The sequence below is a fragment of the Patiria miniata genome, unplaced genomic scaffold (genome assembly GCF_015706575.1).
Source record: "Patiria miniata isolate m_02_andy unplaced genomic scaffold, ASM1570657v1 HiC_scaffold_19, whole genome shotgun sequence".
Classification (NCBI taxonomy): Eukaryota; Metazoa; Echinodermata; class Asteroidea; order Valvatida; family Asterinidae; genus Patiria; species Patiria miniata.
In genome coordinates, this window is record NW_024037057.1 from 8,442,504 (window position 1) to 8,461,043 (window position 18,540).

At 37.6% G+C, this 18,540-nt stretch overlaps 1 protein-coding gene and 1 long non-coding RNA gene across 3 annotated transcripts in view; one reads left to right on the forward strand and one right to left on the reverse strand.

Moving 5' to 3' along the window:
* Positions 1-1,443: 1,443 nt before the first annotated feature.
* On the reverse strand, positions 1,444-18,488 carry LOC119725647. The gene is made up of 3 exons (XR_005270719.1): positions 18,295-18,488; positions 18,061-18,193; positions 1,444-1,557 (listed from the first exon to the last, which is right to left on the reverse strand). It is a non-coding gene; the product is annotated as an uncharacterized LOC119725647 (long non-coding RNA).
* Positions 2,027-18,540, forward strand: part of LOC119725643 (ras and EF-hand domain-containing protein-like) — a 28,756-nt gene continuing 12,242 nt past the window's right edge. The window contains exons 1-4 of one of the 2 annotated variants that reach the window (XM_038197123.1): positions 2,027-2,674; positions 14,267-15,206; positions 16,008-16,164; positions 16,500-16,646. In XM_038197123.1, coding sequence (XP_038053051.1) covers positions 14,957-15,206; positions 16,008-16,164; positions 16,500-16,646 — 554 coding nt within the window. In that variant the 5' untranslated portion in view covers positions 2,027-2,674; positions 14,267-14,956. Of the gene's footprint in view, positions 2,675-14,266; positions 15,207-16,007; positions 16,165-16,499; positions 16,647-18,540 lie in introns of those variants that run through there. The other variant, XM_038197124.1, reaches the window with a different exon arrangement.

Consider the following 18,540-nt stretch of genomic DNA (forward strand, 5'->3'; position numbering starts at 1 on the left):
AACTCGTAACTTTGTGCGAGGATCAGGCGCTGACGCTGATGCTTTCAACGGTCACACCCAGTGGTCCTCCTCCCCTAACTCTCCATTTGCAATCGTGGAGAGGGTACTTGTGAACGGAGTCCATGAACATGGCAGAAAACAGTCAGAGTTTGCTGCTGCTGCTGCTGCTGCTGCTGCTGCCTACTGTGAGTCACTGAGGGAAACAGTGGTAGGCTGGCTTTTCAGGCTGCATCATATGCAAGGATAGTTTTTCGCCTTTTCAGTTCAAAGTTATCAGTGACAACTGCGTGGTTTCCAGTCGCGATCTGGCCACAGCGACAGATCATCATGACCAGAACAGGATGCTGAATGCCATGGCAACACAACAGAAGGCGACGTAGGGGCTCTTCCTCTCACCGATGCGGGCGCACTTCCAGAAGATGCCGAGGAAGCTGAAATGAGAAAGTGAGGTCGTGAATATGTATCCTCGCTCGAGCGTGACGTCACTGGGCCAGGAATATCTACTGTGCCTCCTGAAGCAAGACATGTGAAGGCAGATGGCCCAGTAACCTAAAGCAGGCTTCTAAGCAGAACCAGGTACATGTATATGCACTATCCACTCGGCCAAAGGTGCTGCTTAAATGATGTTGTGATTATGTGGGCTACTCGTATAAGCATCAAAGAGGGCGCTGTACAATCTAGCCAGCTTAATATCGTTTACTGAAAGAAAGCTGGCACCTGTGGCGCCGGCTTAATAACCACTTTCTTTTAAAAATGGCAAATTTTGACAACTTGTTTTCTTTGTGGTTCCTGTGATACTCACCCTTCCTTGTTTTTATCAAGGAGGCGTGGTGCCAGACCTCTGATGTACGCACAGGTGCAGATCAGAAGCAACACAACGCTGAGTAAACTCTGGAAGTTGAACAAGGCAGACTGGGGAACAAAAAAAAAAGGATTAATTAAACACTGAATAATTAAATTGACCCATTAAAATTAATTGAATACAAAAGAAAAGTTCAACGTTCACACTGGATCAGGAAAAAAAATTAATTAGGCCTAGCCTAGCTCTACTGAGTGGAGGGCTGAATTACGAGTACCCCTCCTAGTATGGAGGGGTACCCGTAATTCAGCCCTCCACTCAGTAGAGCTAGGCCTAGCCCTTGGCCTACATAAAAATATCAGGTTTTTTTTTAAGGTTTCGAAAAGTTGAAATTCCTGTAATACTTGCTCTAAAAAAAGTAAAATAAAGGTTTACCGATATTTCAAGGTAGGTTAAGTATTAATGTAGACCTAACGTCAACACACAAAAATCGCGCAACTAAAGTGAAGTGTCCGTAAACTGGGCAATTATTATTAATATTAGGCCCCCTATTCATGTAATTAAATTACAATTTCTGCCTTAGCATTTTTCTTCTGTTTTTATATTTTTTGTTATAGTATGGGGATATTCACTACTCACCATATTTAAGGTAAATATATCAGACGAAAGGAAGAATCAGATCATTTCACCGTGTTTTATGTGACATTTTACGTCTGCGATTGCTGTTTTCTGTGGTGGTCCACGTCTACCGTGAGATTCTAGAATGGTTAACAAGAGAGGGCGCACTTACAATGTAAGACAATTTATTTATTTTTGTGGGCGCGGCGGGTAGTGATGGTTTATAACCATATGGAGCAAGGAACAGATTAAAACAAATTAAAAACTTAATTAAAAATGGCAGAATTAGCAGCAGTTATTTGCAGCAGTTCAATTTTGGAAGTTTTGTCATTTAATTTGGTCAGTTAAAAAGAGACCAATGATCAAAGTTAATTTTCTAGTATCCCTATAACTTCTACGAGAAATCCACCGCAAAAAAAAAATTCGGCTAAAAAAGTTCTTGTCTTTCACTGAAAACAATCGTAATCAGTTAAGTACTATTTACATTTGATTTGAAGATCATACTTTTTAATTTTGAGGGGAAAATACGACGAGGATATATATCAAAGCGGCACGTATATATATTTTTTTTGCGCTCCAAGCCTTGTTATCTTATTCCTTCATATAATTGGAGGACAGATTTTTTTTTATTGATTTTAATGAAGAATGGTGCATTGTCTTCTATATATTACCGAAGAGATGTGCCATTATTTAGCACTAGATTTCTCCACAATTATTTAAGAGGATAATGAAATAAAAAAAAAAAATCCTTATAAGATTAAAAAGTAGCAACCTGGCAATTTCCCAGCGCACGAGGGCGGGCTACCCAAACACCGTGGATTTGTTTTTGTACAAAATTGACACCTGTTTGCTTTTTCATCGATTTATTCGACGAGCCTTCAACCTTCCATAAATCGGCCCGCATATCACCTGAAATACCCAAGTAATGCCGGATTTACGTTAGTAAATCGATCAGGATATCATCAGCCTTGGGGTATTTATGATTGACTGGAATGTGGGTGTCGAAGTTGTTGCTATTATTTAGTGGTTTTTGCTAGCACCGGACCGGCACTTTCTGCCGAATGCAGCAGCTCGCATGATCGGGTACATGTACGTGCAGTGCAGCATCGCCGGCCGGCACTTCACTGACACTGCCAGTGCCACTGGAAAATTATAAACCACGGTGAAACTTTAGTGATAAGAAGGTGTGCTAAAATTCGCAGTTTCTTGCTCAGATCCTGCGTTGTGTAGGACTGCTTGGGATTGTTTGAAAGAGTGGTGAGTATATTTTGCCTACAATTTAACACAATATCCAAGATAATTGATATCAACATGACATCGACAATTGATAGCCTAATTTGTAAAAAAAAAAAAAAAAAATGAAAAAAGTGAATTGAAATGACACTCACTATAAAATAAACAGTGTCAGTGACACAATGTGTCAAAATTTCTGGCAGGACCCTTAAATGTTTTTTTTTTATGTCAATGGAGGAAGGATGGTCAGATGGTCTTGATTCAGAGTTTTGCTGATACGATCTTATTATTTTTTTTTAATTATTAAGAATATTTCTGTGATCATTTTCTTTATTGAGTGGAATTTTTGTTCAGTTTTTATTTGAACTATTTTATTTGGTGATGATGGATAAAAAATAATGCTGACAGTGATGGTGAACATTCTTTGCAAAAGGAGTCGGGGGCGGATCTAGGAATTTTCGCAGGGGGGGGGTTTCATCAGCAAAAAAATCTGAAAATGTAAACAGGTTTTTTTTTTGGACAGAGCTGGGGGGGGGGGGGGGGGGGTTGCCCCCCAAAATACCCCCCCCCCCCAAAAAAAAACCCCTCTGGATCAGCACTTGGGAGTAAAATATGTGACTCAAATGGCGTCGTCTAGACAGGAGCCAAAATGTTAAATGTCATTCTCAGTCTGATTTAGGCATTTAATTTCACACTCAATGGGCAGGGGCGGATCCACTTGTGGATCAAAGGGGGGGGGGGGTTTACCTGCCAAGAAGGGGGTTTAGAAGACATTTGCTGTGTTGCATAGTTTTTGGCGGCCCAAGAGGGAGGTTAAGACCCCTCAAGACCCCTTCTCCTTCAAATCTTATTAATTTTTTGCAAGGTGGGACGGTCAGATTATTATATTATATCTTTCTTACTGATACCAAGGAATCCTCAAAGGCACCTTAGGCCAAAAAATAAAATACTCGGTCTCTGGTCAGCGTGCGCGTCGATTTTAATCATACGCGTCAACCATTTTTTTTCTTCAAATTAACACGGAAGCTACAACAGCGCCCTCTAATGCCGCACCTCAAATTTTTTTGTACCAAGGAGCACCAATGAATGGGAAAATTGCACCAAAAAAAAAAAGCCCAAACCCCCCCCCCCAAAAAAAAACACGCGTCGCCGCATCAATTCTGGAACTTCGGTCTGACCAGAGACCAATTATTATTTTTTTTTGGCCTTAGGCACTGAAAACTGCCAAGCCTGAAGAAACCTGTGGAGAGCAGACAATGTGAAGAAATTACAGTTTTAGAGGTAGGAGGAAAACACCAGAAGAATATTCTGGGGAAATCACACGGAATCAGGCACATGTACATGTACATACACATGTAGGTACTGAAAACCCAATCCACATGTGGCCGGGGCAGGAATCGAACCCGGGTCACTGCGTTGGAAGGCGAGAAAAGTAACGAGCACTGCACCAACCTGACGTAAATTTAAATTTTAAAGAAATTAAAACTTGATCAGCACATTTAAATTGGTTCACATAAATTGTCCACATAATAAATTGACATCAGCACTCATAAATATTTTCGGTACTGCATCACATTTTTGTACAAGTTTATGTATCTAGAATACAAACAAATGTCATCTTCAATAATACCCACGAATATTTAGTTGATTATTATATGATGTATGCATGATGAAACTGATACTGAATCAGTGTACACATCACATCCAGATATTGCAACATTTGACAAATTGTCTAATTTAATATACGCGTCAGGTTGCACTGCGTATGTTATTAAATTTATGTTGGAAGGCCGGGTTTGCTTAAGTACAAATAGGGCCACAATGCCAAGGTGTTGTAGGCCTATATTAATAAAAGGTTGAGAAAAGGAATACACGCTGTGCTGATAGAACCAGAAATTTTTGGGAAGAGGTTGAATGTATGCCCTTTTGTACAAAATATCCCGGGGGGGGGGGGGGGGAGAATTTATCTATTTTGTAGGAAAGAGGAATTACTGTCATTTCTTAATGATGGTTAAGACCAAACCATCGTGCTTAAAATGGAAACCTGTTTATTCTTTGCATCGAGAAAAATGAAGATGTTTGCATTTTTTTCACATTTTTCTCAAAAAGTATTAACATGCACGACATCTACTGAGCTAAAAAATTGTGACAGGTTGCAGTTTTTAATTTATACCCGTTTCAGATTTATTGTATTGTTGTTGAATCGGCCCAAAACACAGTTTTGCAAATTATGGTGTCCATTAGTTTATAAAAGCTGTTGTATGGTTTGGGAGCCTTAGTATCGAGAGTATCATTTGTTTTACTTGGACAAACTACAAAAGTAAAGGGCAATTTCATGGTTACTCACGCTACATTTTTGATGTACTTTGAGTTTCTTTGGGCTGTAATTACCTTACCGAAAAGGTTTAATATCTGTTATCCCCATGGTAGATAGAGTAGACCTAGACCTACCTAAGCACCAAAGATGACATCCAGAAAAATGTGTTATGTATGATAAACAAGACTCACAAAATTGGTTACTCACGTTACATTTTCGTAACGTGAGTAACCGTGGAATTGGCCAAAGTGTACAATAACTGCCATCATTCATGTTATTCCCAAGGATAGCATATTAGCCAACATGTGTCTTATGAAAACAGGCAATTTAATTATCTGTACCGACTGTATGGAGACCTTGAACCTGCAAGTAATCACGTATGTGTGGTATTCCTCATTAACTATACGTACGTGCATAATACACTTTAAAAAAAAATATTTCCATGCTGTCACTGTACTTTGTGACACAAACTGCTTATTTACAAATTAATTTGTCGTTTGGGATAAATCCACTTTCATGTAATATTTGAAATTCATGAACGAACTCTGTTATCCTAGTCTTTTATTTTTTCTGTAAAGGTTATTCAACATTTGGTTTTGCTGTAATTATCAGAAATGGATGGATTTACAATGTACCAGGGTAGGGATAAGTATTTTATAGCAAATATTGTTACACTGACCTGTTTTGTGTTCATAGATGTTGGAAAAAAACAAGAAAACATGCTGTTCTTGGAGTCTGGTTCCCTGGCACTACTTCAGACAAAACAGCGATTTATAGACTTGGGGAATTGTTAGTTCAGGGAACCAGACTAGCTGGCTTGCACCCGTTCACGGATGTGTAACTGATTTGCAGACAAAATATGGCAACTAAATTTTGTAATTGGGACAGTAGGCCTATTTGAAGAAGAAAAAAAATCAGTTTTTTCCAGCGATGGTCGGCCAACCACCGTTGGAAATTGATACAAAAAATCCTCTTTTCTAGAAAATGACAGCACACCAGGTGCCATAACTTCACAGGATGCTTGAGACTGTAATTCACTTACCGTCAAGTGAAGTATTTCATAATAATTTGGTAGTTTTTTTTTTTTTTGACGTTTGCAAATGTTGTACATTGCCTTTAAGGAAGAAAAAAAATTAACAACCTTGAAAGTGAAAGTGAATTTTTTTTTATCAAAAGATTAAGCGGGAAGGCTGGTGTGCAAAGACATTGACAAGTCAAGACACCACCAAGCAAGTGTTGGATCGCTCAGTTGGTAGAGCACCGGTACTGTGTTCCAAGAGTTTGCGGGTTCAAATCCTGTAGGAGTTACTTTCCTTGTTCATCATAAAATAAAATGAAATAAAATAATGAATGAAAAATAAATTCTGAGGAATTAGGAAGACAGAAAAGAATGGAAACTTGTAAAAAATAATCTACCACAATCATGTTGTCAATGCGTGCTTAACTACACTACATGTAAATGAAAAAAAAGGCTGACCTCCCCCAATTTAATAGTAACCCCGCCCCCTTTCAACATCCATTGTAAACCCTGGATCTGAGTTGTAAAATGTAATTTATGTACATGTCACCTGTAGTGCTTGACTAAACAGGTGCATTGTATAGTTGCTGGTACATGTAAGCTTGCCATTTAAACAATTTTATGTGTGTGTACTGAAAGTAACAGACTGGGAGCTGAGGACATTGTAGCCTACGCAATTTTTTTTTTAAGCTTAATTTTTGTCATTTTTTGACATTCTGGCAGCACAGCACATGAACGTGCATTGACTTACATGTATTTCCAGTGGGGTTCCTTGGTTAATGTATTAAATGAGGAACGAAAAAATGATTTAGAGGGGGCGTGGCATTAGAGGTGGGAGGAAAACCATGGAATTGCAGGGAAGACCAAGTATAGGCACTGAAAACTCAATATACTGAGTGAGATTCGAACCCGGGCTGTAGCGTTAGAAGGCAAGGAAAGTGTCACTACGTGTATGCCTCAACCTTATCCGCCAGTGTGCATACAATTACACAGTGCTTCCTACATGTTGAACTGTGTGTCACATATGTAGGGAACAATGTACATTCATGTACCGGGTAAGTACAATGTGAATATGATGAATATATTGCATACACAACACAATTGTACACACCCGTAGAATATATTGTCATGGACATGTAGCATGAATTCAATTCAATTCAATTCAATTTCTGAACCTTTTTTTTCAACGTTGTCATGTCACAAGAAATATTAAATCGTTATGTTAACATAATTTAAGCATACAAAATATAATACGAAGTAATTTTACACAACACCGTTATTAACATTTAATGAAAATATATGCATAATCCACATAACAACACGGGGATAGGGTGAAGCGATCGCTTTTGTTCCCTGACCCGTTGGACACTTACAGACTGACGGACAATTAAGTACGAACTAAGGACAATGACAGACAAACAGACAAACAGGAGTATCATTAAGCTATTGTTGTATGTTTACAAAGTATCAACAGACTACGAATAAAATATAAGAAGTTTTGTTTTTAATTTTTTGGTAAATGTAGAGTTAAAGACGTTTTAAGAGGGATACTTAGACTATTCCAGAAACTCGTGCCACGTTGAACTATTCCATTTTTGAACACTGTCGTTCTATTGAAGCCAACATGAAGATTTTTCTTCGCGATACTCCTGGTTTTATAACAATGAACATTTGAAGTTAAAGTAAAACATGAGCTAAAACATGAATGCCAATTTCAAAATTTGTTTTAATTTGTTTTTTTAATTAAGTACCACGGTACATGTATGTTTACCCATACCGGTACGCTACATGTACCTTAAACGTGCAGTGTTTATGTCCATACCAGCATGAACATCATGTTAATCATGTTAATGTTTTGCATATGCGCAGTTTGTTTAAAGGAAATGTACATCATTGGCTTTTGCTGTAATTTTCAGAAATGAACTATTTGAGGGGTATTAGATCAAATATTGTTACACTGACATGTTTGAATTGAAGTGTTGTGTTCGAAAATGCTGGAAAAACCAAGAAAAACAAAAATGTTCAAGTAGTCTGGTTCCTTGACTCCACTAAAGATAAAATGGATCAATTTATAGATGCCGGAAAATTGTAAGATAAGGGAACCAGTCTAGCTGGCCTGCACCCATTCATGAACATGTAACCAATAGCAAACAAAATTTGGACTGAAAAATATGTAAAGTTGGAGCAGTAGTTGAAAAATAGTTAGGTTTTTCCAACGGTGGTCGGCCGACCACCGTTGGAAATGTATACAAAAATACCATTTTCTCGAAAATGACTTCACACCAGGTGCCATAATTTTACAGGATGCTTTAGACTGTCATTTACCAACATCCTAGTAAGGTATTTCGTAAAAACTTGGTAGTTTTATTTTTCGATGTTTGCAAATGTTGTATATTCCCTTTAAATTGAAAACACCGTCCGTACCCTGCATATATTCAGGGTAACGATGTGTGGGAAATAAAAGCAGTTGGATTGGGTTCCAAAGTCCTTGCCTTGGCCTACATTTTGTAAATATTAGTCCTACCAACGAACAATCTGAGTTTGCACAGCCATTCCATTCTATTGAATGTACAGTATGTTTATGTTTATTATATGCACAATATAGCCTACACATTTACAATGTATTTAAATTGTATAACTTTTTTAACCATTTGACCACTTAAATATCAGGCAATTATTGTAACATGTACAGTATAAATTTCTTGTAATTTCACCCCCAAATCCTGTAAAATTGTCTTTTGGCACAAATGAAATTTTCATCATCAGTCTGCATGTACAATGTACATGTACCGGTAAATTTTTAAACAAGCTAGTACATCATTAGAAATTAATATTGATGAATATAAGGATGACTTTAATTAGGAGCAGAAATTTAACAGCATTTTAGAATTTTTCCAACATTTTGTTGAGCAACATATGTATACATTTCTACAATTATTCAGTAAATTCTATCAGGAAAATAAAATGTATGGAATTCAATTAAAGAAATTGTTTTCAATACTTTATAGAATTACTGATGTCTGCAGCTATCAAAGTGGTCACGGGCAAGAAAAGTCAGGCTTTACTTGCTGAAATTAACCTTTTATCTAATACTGTATACACGTCAACAGGATGCTTCATTGTAAACTCTTTGAATATAAACAGCCTACTCAATAACCATTAGCTTTTAATTAAAGAATAATACACAGGATACTTTGAGATATAGATGGACGGTTTTACTGCATGATGGGATTTGTGCAAGTAATGTGTCCTTTTGTGTTGTGATATTGAAAATCACTTTCAGAGGAAGACAAATTACCTTAAAGGGAATGTACAACATTTGCTTTTGCTGCAATTTTAAGAAATAGATAGATTTGGAGGATTAGTTTGTTAGTCCTATAGCAAATATTGTTTAACTGACTTATTTTGATGTTTTGGGCTTGTAGATGCTGGAAAAACCAAGAAAACCAATCATGTTCTTGTAGTCTGGTTCCCTGACCCGATGAAACAGAGCAAACAGACTTTGGGGCATGGTAAGGTCAGAGAATCAGTCCAGCTGGTCGGCCGACCAGCGTTGGAAAAATACAAATTTTCTTGAAAATGTCAGCACACCAGGAGCCACAATTTTTTTTTTCAGTTGAAAATTTGACAGGTTAATGAATGTTTGTTACCATGCATCCAGTAGGGCCTACCTAAGATTTTCAAAAATTTGTTATTACATGTATTTCAAATCAAAAAAGAATGCACAAAAAAGCAAATGATCCTGTATCTTTTAAAGCATAGGCCTACTGTAAAAGGGGAGTTAAGGTTTGCAGGCTGACACCCCAAGTAAAAAAACGAAACTTTGGTTCACAAAAATTCTCAAAGATTTGCATAAAATTTATAAAGTGAAGATGAGGTTCTCAGTATTTCACCAGCCAAGTTTGAGATCTCGATCCAAATTTTAAAATGGATTTTGTTTTTCACATCAAAAAGATGAGTAACTTGAATTTGAGGTACATGTAGAAAACAACATACCATAGTCAAGCAATGTTAACAGACAATTACATATTTAATGTATATGACAGGGTTTTTTTATGAATGTTTTTTACATGAAATTTCATCATCAGCTCTTGACATGTATTTTTAACCCAACCATTGATGTCCTTTATTTCACCTTGTAAATTCACAATGTACATTGTATTGCTGCTGCTAAATCTGCCCACAGGCCATGACACCTGCTGTCCCACATAGTTTGGTAACAGCACCTGTTTGATTGGTCCAGTGACACTTTTATGAAATTTGCATAATTAGAAGGAGTGGCACCATTGGTCAAGTTGGGAATAATTTATGCATGGCTGAGGTATTTCTGGAAAAAGGCATTGGTGGGGGATTAAAATTTTATTGATTTTGTCACAGCTGCATGCTGAATGATACAATTTGTACATTATGTGCATTTTTTTTTGCAAGTTTTAATTTAAAGACTGTTGCTGGCTAGACGTGTAGTACATTATAATAAAATATGTATTGTACTTTGTGTATATGGGTTTTCATGTAATGAACATATGAACTACATTGTACAGGTACATTGGGTTTGAAGTACTATAACAAATTTATTGTTAGTAGTAAAACACAATAATAAAATCCCAAAGTAACTCTTTCAAATTGATTTTTTTTTCTCTTGGGGTGGGGTGGGGGAATTTCTAAATTTCTGTAATGTACACATCCACATGTACATGTACATGTACATTTGAATTTCTTTTGCTCAAATATCCAAGCACAATTTGAAAATGTTACCAAGTAACAACTTTTTGAGGAAAACAAATATCAAAATCCGAATTAAACTACTTATCACATAATTCACATGAGCATGACTTGGATTTTGGGAGGCACAAACAGACAAATGTACATGTAGTCTTAAAAATGTGTGTAGAGGTACATTTTATCATTTTTTCTGCAAAAAATATCGTAAACTGCCCAAGAAACACAGGTTGTAATTTACTGCATTTGTGAAATTTGTGATGCGTTTTGTCAAAATGAGATGGAACTGGGCTCAGGCAGTAGTGGAAAAAAATGTGAAAAAAAAACCAATGCGGGTGATTTTTGATTATTTTCAGATAATTAATATGTCTACTGCACATATTTTAAAGAAATAATACCAAAATCGTGGAATAAAAGTGTTGTCAAGGAAAAATAATTGGCATCTTTCACTTTTAAGGATGAAAAACTTGAAACTAATTTGAAGGCGTTTTTCTCAGTATTTTGTTGTTATAAATGTGAACTCTAAGCAGCCACTTGTCAACGGAATGTCCGATTGGATTGCAGCAAACAGTATTGTCAGGAGAATTTTATTCTCTTTCCTAACACCTGCAAACCCTCATTTTGACCTCCGCTCAGTTCAGTCTTATTTTGCAAGAATGCCTCACATTTGTGACCTGTTCTGTCAAAATCAGACTTTTCTGGGCATAAGGTCGAAAATGATATTTTTACATATTGTTAACATATATGTTCTTTTTCCTTTTAATAGGTGGTTTAATTTTTGAAACCGGTCATTCCTTGGCAGAGTTCTGCTATTTTGAAGTTCATTGTGTCGAAAAGTAGAAAACGGAGAAAATGGCCACGAACGTCACAAAATGTCAGTTATTTCTTTAACTGATATACCTTATCAAAATCATCAAAAATAGTATATGTAGAGTTCAAATTAGGGTTTCAAACTTTAATAATATATTTTAGACATGTTCAGGATTACAAATATGCAAACATTTGAAAATCGATAAAAATCACCCCCACAGCGTTTTTTTGCCCTATCTCAATTTCAACCTCTGCCCAGAAGCGTCTGCTTTTGACAGAACAGCTAGGTCACATTTTTGCTTCTGGGGCGTACTGTTTTTCTGTGTACAGTTTACTCATATATAAACCTTTTAATATCCTGAAGTGGTACCTCTTACCGGTACACACAGGTATAATCCTGAGTTGACACATATCGTCGTTACCGGACAACACAAACGTCTCTGCTATCAGCGCTGTACGGGGTAACGTTAAATGGTACCTGTAGTGCCGCATTAAATGTGGGTCGACCAGAATAAATAAATGTATGCATGACATGATAAGGTCAAATCAGGATCCATAGAATATGTATACATGTTCATGGATGAGACACCTAATTTTACGTTTGATGTGTACATTTGTATGGTTATGCATGTAGGCCTACATGCTGAAGGGCAAAACCTAATTTGATTTACCTAATTTTACGTTTGTATATACATTTGTATGGTTATGCATGTACCCCGTAGGCCTACATGCTGAAGGGCAAAACCTAATTTGATTTAGGCTTACATGTATGTACATGTACATACATTGTATTCAAATTAAAAACTGAATACATTGAAGTAATAATAATGTGTGGTGCATACCGGTACATGTACATCTAACACCTTCCACCAAGGTACTCAAAGCGCTTCACAATTATTACACTTGTTCAACGGGCCACATGACAATTTTTCTGCCTTAAAGGGAATGTACATCATTGGCTTTTGCTGTAATTTTCAGAAATGAGCTATTTGAGGGGTTAGTATCATAGATCAAATATTGCTTAACTGATGTGTTTCAAGTTTTGTGTTCGAAAAGGTTGGAAAAACCAAGAAAAACAATATTGTTTAAGTAGTCTGGTTCCCTGACTCCACTAAAGATAAAATGGATCAATTTATAGATGTCGGAAAATTGCAAGGTAAGGGAAACAGTCTACATGTACAATGTAGCTGGCCTGCACCCGTTCATGAACATGTAACCAATAGCAAACAAAATTTGGACTGAAATTTTTTTTTGTAAATTTGGAGCAGTAGTTGAAAAATAGTTTGGTTTTTCCAACGGTGGTCGGCCGACCACCGTTGGAAATGTATACAAAAATACCATTTTCTTGAAAATGACTTGACACCAGGTGCCATAATTTTACAGGACGCTTCAGACTGTCATTTACCAACATCCTAGTACGAGGCATTTTGTGAAAACTTGGTAGTTTTATTTTTCGATGTTTGCAAATGTTGTATATTCCCTTTAAGATCAGCACAGTCTCTACTCTCACAGGTACCCATTTATACTCCTGGGTGGAGAGAAGCAATTGTAGTAAAGTGTCTTGCCCAAGGACACAAGTATCATGTTCCCCGTCAGGGTTTGAACCCATGTACCTGTACATTGTATAACATGGCTTGAACACCCATTCCAAAATTTGTATCCTTGTGGAGACATTTCTTTGTTCTCGTGTAGTAAAGTGTTCAATTTTGAAAGTGAAGTTTCAAAATGCTCTTATTTTAACCAGAATTAGTTTCCTTGGCTGAAATTTGGAATTAATATCCCTTTTCTAAAACTCTTCCATTTGCGACGGATCAACCCACCTTGGAAATTCCTAGTTTTTGAGTAAAACCCATATATCTATTTCGTGAAAACGTTGTGGAGACCTATTCATCTATAGAAATTGCCCTGTGGAGACCTTTACAATGTTTTGTTCCCTATTGTGTGCGTGTCTCCACAAGGATACAAATTTGTGGTCACCATAACCATTGGACCACAGCACTCTACATGTACATGTATGCACATGCACATCCCATGTATCTAACACAGTCATGACAGTACAATGTATGTTATCTTTTGAGGAAAAGTCATTTTCAGGTATTAAAAAATATTCATAAATTATACCTTTAGAAGACGGTTTTACCCATTCCTATTGGTCGAAAGCCTGTCACGTGGGTGGTTTTAAACCGCTGCGTTCTACACCAAATCGCGCAGTATGCGCCGCGCATGCGCCGCGCATGCGCCAATCTCCATAAGAGATATTTAGCACTACGCGCGCGAGGCACATACCACAGACACGATGAGAGTGGTGTTCCAGCCTGGAAAAAGTGAAGTAAATTTGTTGAAAAAAATTGTGGAAATTTGTGACTTTTTCACTTAATTGGACTTTTTGACCGAAAAGGTATTGATAAATGGGAATAAATGCTTGGCCGGTATTAAACAAGTGTGTTTAAAATCTGCTAGTGGCCTGGACACAGATAATGACCCGAGCTGAACTTAATAACTGGTTCCCCCAGTGGGTTATTTGCATCTACGGTCAGCAATGGTGTACTGCCCTCAATTCCAATTTTGTTCCAGTCAATTTATTTTACGTTGCCGACCTTGCCTGTCCTCTTCGGGCCTAGTGGCCCGTGTTGATTTACAATTGTCTGTAATGTCTGTGTCTACAACTTCCAGAGGGAAACTTTCATGCATGCGCCGGCATGACTGGTCTTGATTTTAATGAGTTTTTAAAATTTCTTGTTCGCTGTTACAGATGAGTGAATGCACATCTTGACTGACCAGCAGAAAAACAACAACTGGAGACTAGACGCTCGGAAAAATCTAACAAGTAACTGGAGCGACAAACATGAACAAGACAGTGCCTGCCGCAGATCTGATAAAATAAAGACAGAAGAAAATAAAACAGATTACATTTGATCAGGATCTTTGTTTCCAACTTTTAAGAAAAAAATTCCAACACGTGACGAAAGTCCCAATCTAATTGGATAATCCAAATAAGTACAAAATATCAAACAAGAAAAGCTCAAGAAATCTTCCAATCAGCCAGATTTTGCCTCAGTCAAGAGAAATGCATGTAATTCGCTGCCGAAGTTGTCTTCCAAAAGACATTTGATAGAAATATTTTCCACAAGTCATTATTAAACAGTTTTCCATAAAACATTAATTCACTTCTGATGCACCTAATTTTCAAAGGAATTTGTAGCCAATGCTAATATTTAATAAAATTCAAAAGTGTTCCAAATTTCCCAAAGTAATGAAATTTTCCAACATTTAGAAATATATTTGAGGTTGGATTTCAAAATTGAAAACACTAAATCCAGTAGTCGCCAATCCTCAATGACAAAAGTTGAAAGTTAAAAACGTGAAGCAACAACATTTTCAAATGTGAAATCACATTAATTTATTCGCAACAAAACAACAAGAGACATTGCAATCGGCAAAAATGGAGTCGCAACTTGCCACTTCGGACATGGCGCCCTCGCATGACGACATGAAGCGCATCATCGCAGACAAAGCAAGGGAGCTGTTTATTGTCTGCGACAAGGAGGAGAAGGGTTTCGTCTGCCGGCGCGACATGCAGCGGTTGGACGGGGAGCTGCCCCTCTCACCCGAGCAACTTGAAGAAGTCTTTGACTCACTCGACGATGACGGAAATGGATTCTTGACTCTTGAGGAGTTCACGGACGGCTTTGGTAAGAAACTTGACATCGTCGCTATTATATTAAATAAAACCTATGTCTTTATTACATCTTTAAAACCTTTGAGTTTTCTTCTAGGAATTTCTTTCATCAATTATTTATTATGGGGTATTGATTATAAATAAATTTTAATCATTTCTAAACGAGCATCTTTGAAATTTTGGACACAAGGAATATGCAAACAAGTTTCAAGCTTCCTCCATTGGGTAAAAATATGGAGAAACAAATTTTGCAAGTTTTGTTCACTATGCAGTGAAGATGTCGTCCAACCTAGGTCATAAATGCAGCTAGGGTGATAATAACAGCGCCTATTCAAGGGGCAGTGTACCACCAGGCATTTACAAATGTGGCTAAAATACGGCACCTGAAAATGATCATTGATTATTGACATTGATAAGGCCAAAAAAAAATAGTTCTGCTTCCGATTACATGGCTTTCGAAAATAGGGTAGGTAGGTAGGGAATGTTTTTTTTGTGCCAATTTTTTGTGTGTGTCTGATCATATGGAGGCGTCTGCATGTAGTCACGGGTAAAAGGTAGAAATTGATGGTTTGGGTGTTTTTTCCTCGTTTTCCCCATAAAAAAATTAGGGTAGGGGCTGTCAGAATAGGGTAGGTAGGGAAACCGGAAACAGAACTAGTATTTTTTTGTGTTCTTATTGATCTAACCCCATCGGTTTGACCTTGACCTGGATATGGTCAGTTAGGTTCAAATCTGTTGAATAATCTGGAAACCATTGACACGACTGATCAGTAGTTATTGATTATTGATAACTGATTATTGATCATACCAACAGGAGGGTTCCTCGGTTTGAACCTTGACCCCGACATGGAGGAAGAGAGCAACAAAGCGGAGAAGGACATCTTTGAAGACGACAAACTTGACGACGATGTCTTGGAGACGGATTACTTCAGAGTCATGGAAACGCTGGGAGCATCGGGCGTATTCGATGAGTAAGAATGAGCAATTCTTCTTTGGGTTGAGCAAGTCAAAGCTACTCGTTCAGTTGCAAAGCAAGATGGAATGAAATGTTGCTTTTCATGTCATGTGACATGTTGGGGCTGGGCTACTACTAGTATGACAAAGTTTGGTTGAAATCGGGCAAAATACATGTATGTAGCAATAGACAATGTTAACATTTGTTGCTAAACTAAGTAACTAACGGAGAGACATGATGATTTTTGAGCTGCTATCCTGCAGCTAAAAATGCGCATGCCAGACTTTAAGTTCCAGTTTTGAAAGCAGTCGTTCAAAATTTGTACGGTGGTCTGATATTTCTTATTGCCAGGCAAGTCGAGGTCAAGGACCTTTGGAAGAACTTGCGCCGAAATGAGCCGGAATTACTAGGAAACTTTGAAGATTTCATCCAGAAAGTCTGCATGGACATGCACAAGGCTCAGCTGACTACCGGAGAACTGGAAAACGCTCTCAAATCGTAAGAATCAATAATTTTTTTAAATGGTGAACTTTTGTCTCTATGCAGGAGTAGTTGAGTACATATACATTCAGTGTGTGGATATTGAACAATGGGCTCAGTGCGCCAACAAAAGAGGGCGCCCTTTTACCTAGCAACAACGTCCCATGGGCGGGACACATACATTTTGTTGGTTGGCGCGCGCCCACCGTTCCTTGTGTGTGATGCACGTACACCAGGGGATTGTACTATGTACACACACTGGCTGCGCTTCGCGGCAAAATATTGCAGTCAGGCAAGATGGCGCCGTTCGGTCACTCCCAACTGTACTTTCTTTGCCGGTGAGGGGGTACTTGTGAACGGAGCGGATAGAGAACAATACGGTCCATGATTGACTGAAGGTCTACAATTGACGATCGTTTACAAAATAAATGGGAGGTCTTCCTAAAGAGTTAAAGGTTGAACAAAAGGGGGCAATAGGGGATCCACGATTCACGGTGTTTACACAAATACAAATGTAAATGGGCTTGTCTCTGGGCTACAACAGCCACGTGAGGGTATTTTATGCTTGTTCGTATACATGTACTTGGCCATCTAACATGTCTAAACATCAAAATGTACATGTACATGTATAACCCAAAATCCAATTATTTCACATTCCCAAAACATCATCGCAACTTGACAATCTTTCAAGAAAAGTCAACTCAGCATATGCACTTCATGCCAAACTGTTTGTAAATCTCATTCAAATCTCAAAATGTGAATTTGGCCTCAATAAATCTCCATAATAACTTCAATTTCAATCTGGCAATATCAACATGATCAAAGTCTCAATTTACCATACCATAAATTTTGCAATCCAACTGAAATTTACACACAGATACTTCAGATCACACTCAGTCAAATAAATTATTCGGAAAAAAATGTTGCAACCTGACGCCACTTTTTTCTTCATATATCATCTCAATGAAGGTCATTCATTGCAAAAATGATGATCAGACATGAATCTGGGACTGAGAAGTATTTCCAATTTTGTTAGGAAATACTCAGAAAATGTTCTTGACTCTCCATAGACTTTATACACAACTGTGGAAGTGGCGTCAGGTTGCAACATTTTTTTCCAAAACAGCCACATGAGGATTTTTTATGCTGGCTCATATACTTGGCCATCTAAACATAAAAATATAACCCAAAATCTAATAATTTCACATTCGTGCCCGAACTGTTTTGTTAATCTAATTCAAATCTCAAAAATGTTAATTTGGCCTAGATAAATCTCGATTATAATTTCAATTTAACAATTCCACAAATTTTGCAATCCAATTGGAATTTACACACAGATACATGTACTTCAAATGACACTTAGTCAATAAATAATTCCTTCACAATCAATCTCTGAAAACTGAACGTTTGAAATAAAAGAAATCGTGCTTACAGTTAGTCTCTTCTCCGTCCACTTTGCCGTCGCCCGTCGCCTGGTCCAACTCTTCCTCCACACAGGATGCCCAAACTGGTATAAAACGGTGCCAAAACTGGCGCAGAATTCCACGCAGAAATCCTGACAAAACCTGAAAAATGCACTCAGCACTGGCTTCACACAGAAGCAAAAGGTGCCTAAACTGGCGCAAAATCACGATGTCAAAATATCTCAGCTTCAGTCAAAATATACAGGCGAACTATCTGACCGGGCGGACAGGTCCTACACCTCTGGTGTCTAGTCAGTGTTCTGGCCCAAGCTTAAACGCACCAGTTAAAGAACAATAGAAATTCCTAGCAATCTCTTCTACACTGTGTGAGATTCACTAAATTCCTGAAGTCCCAAATTAATTTGACTAACTATGGCCCTACTGGAAAATCCTAGATGCGCTGGATGGGAGAATACAATCTTAAGACTATTGTCTTTCTTCACCTGAGA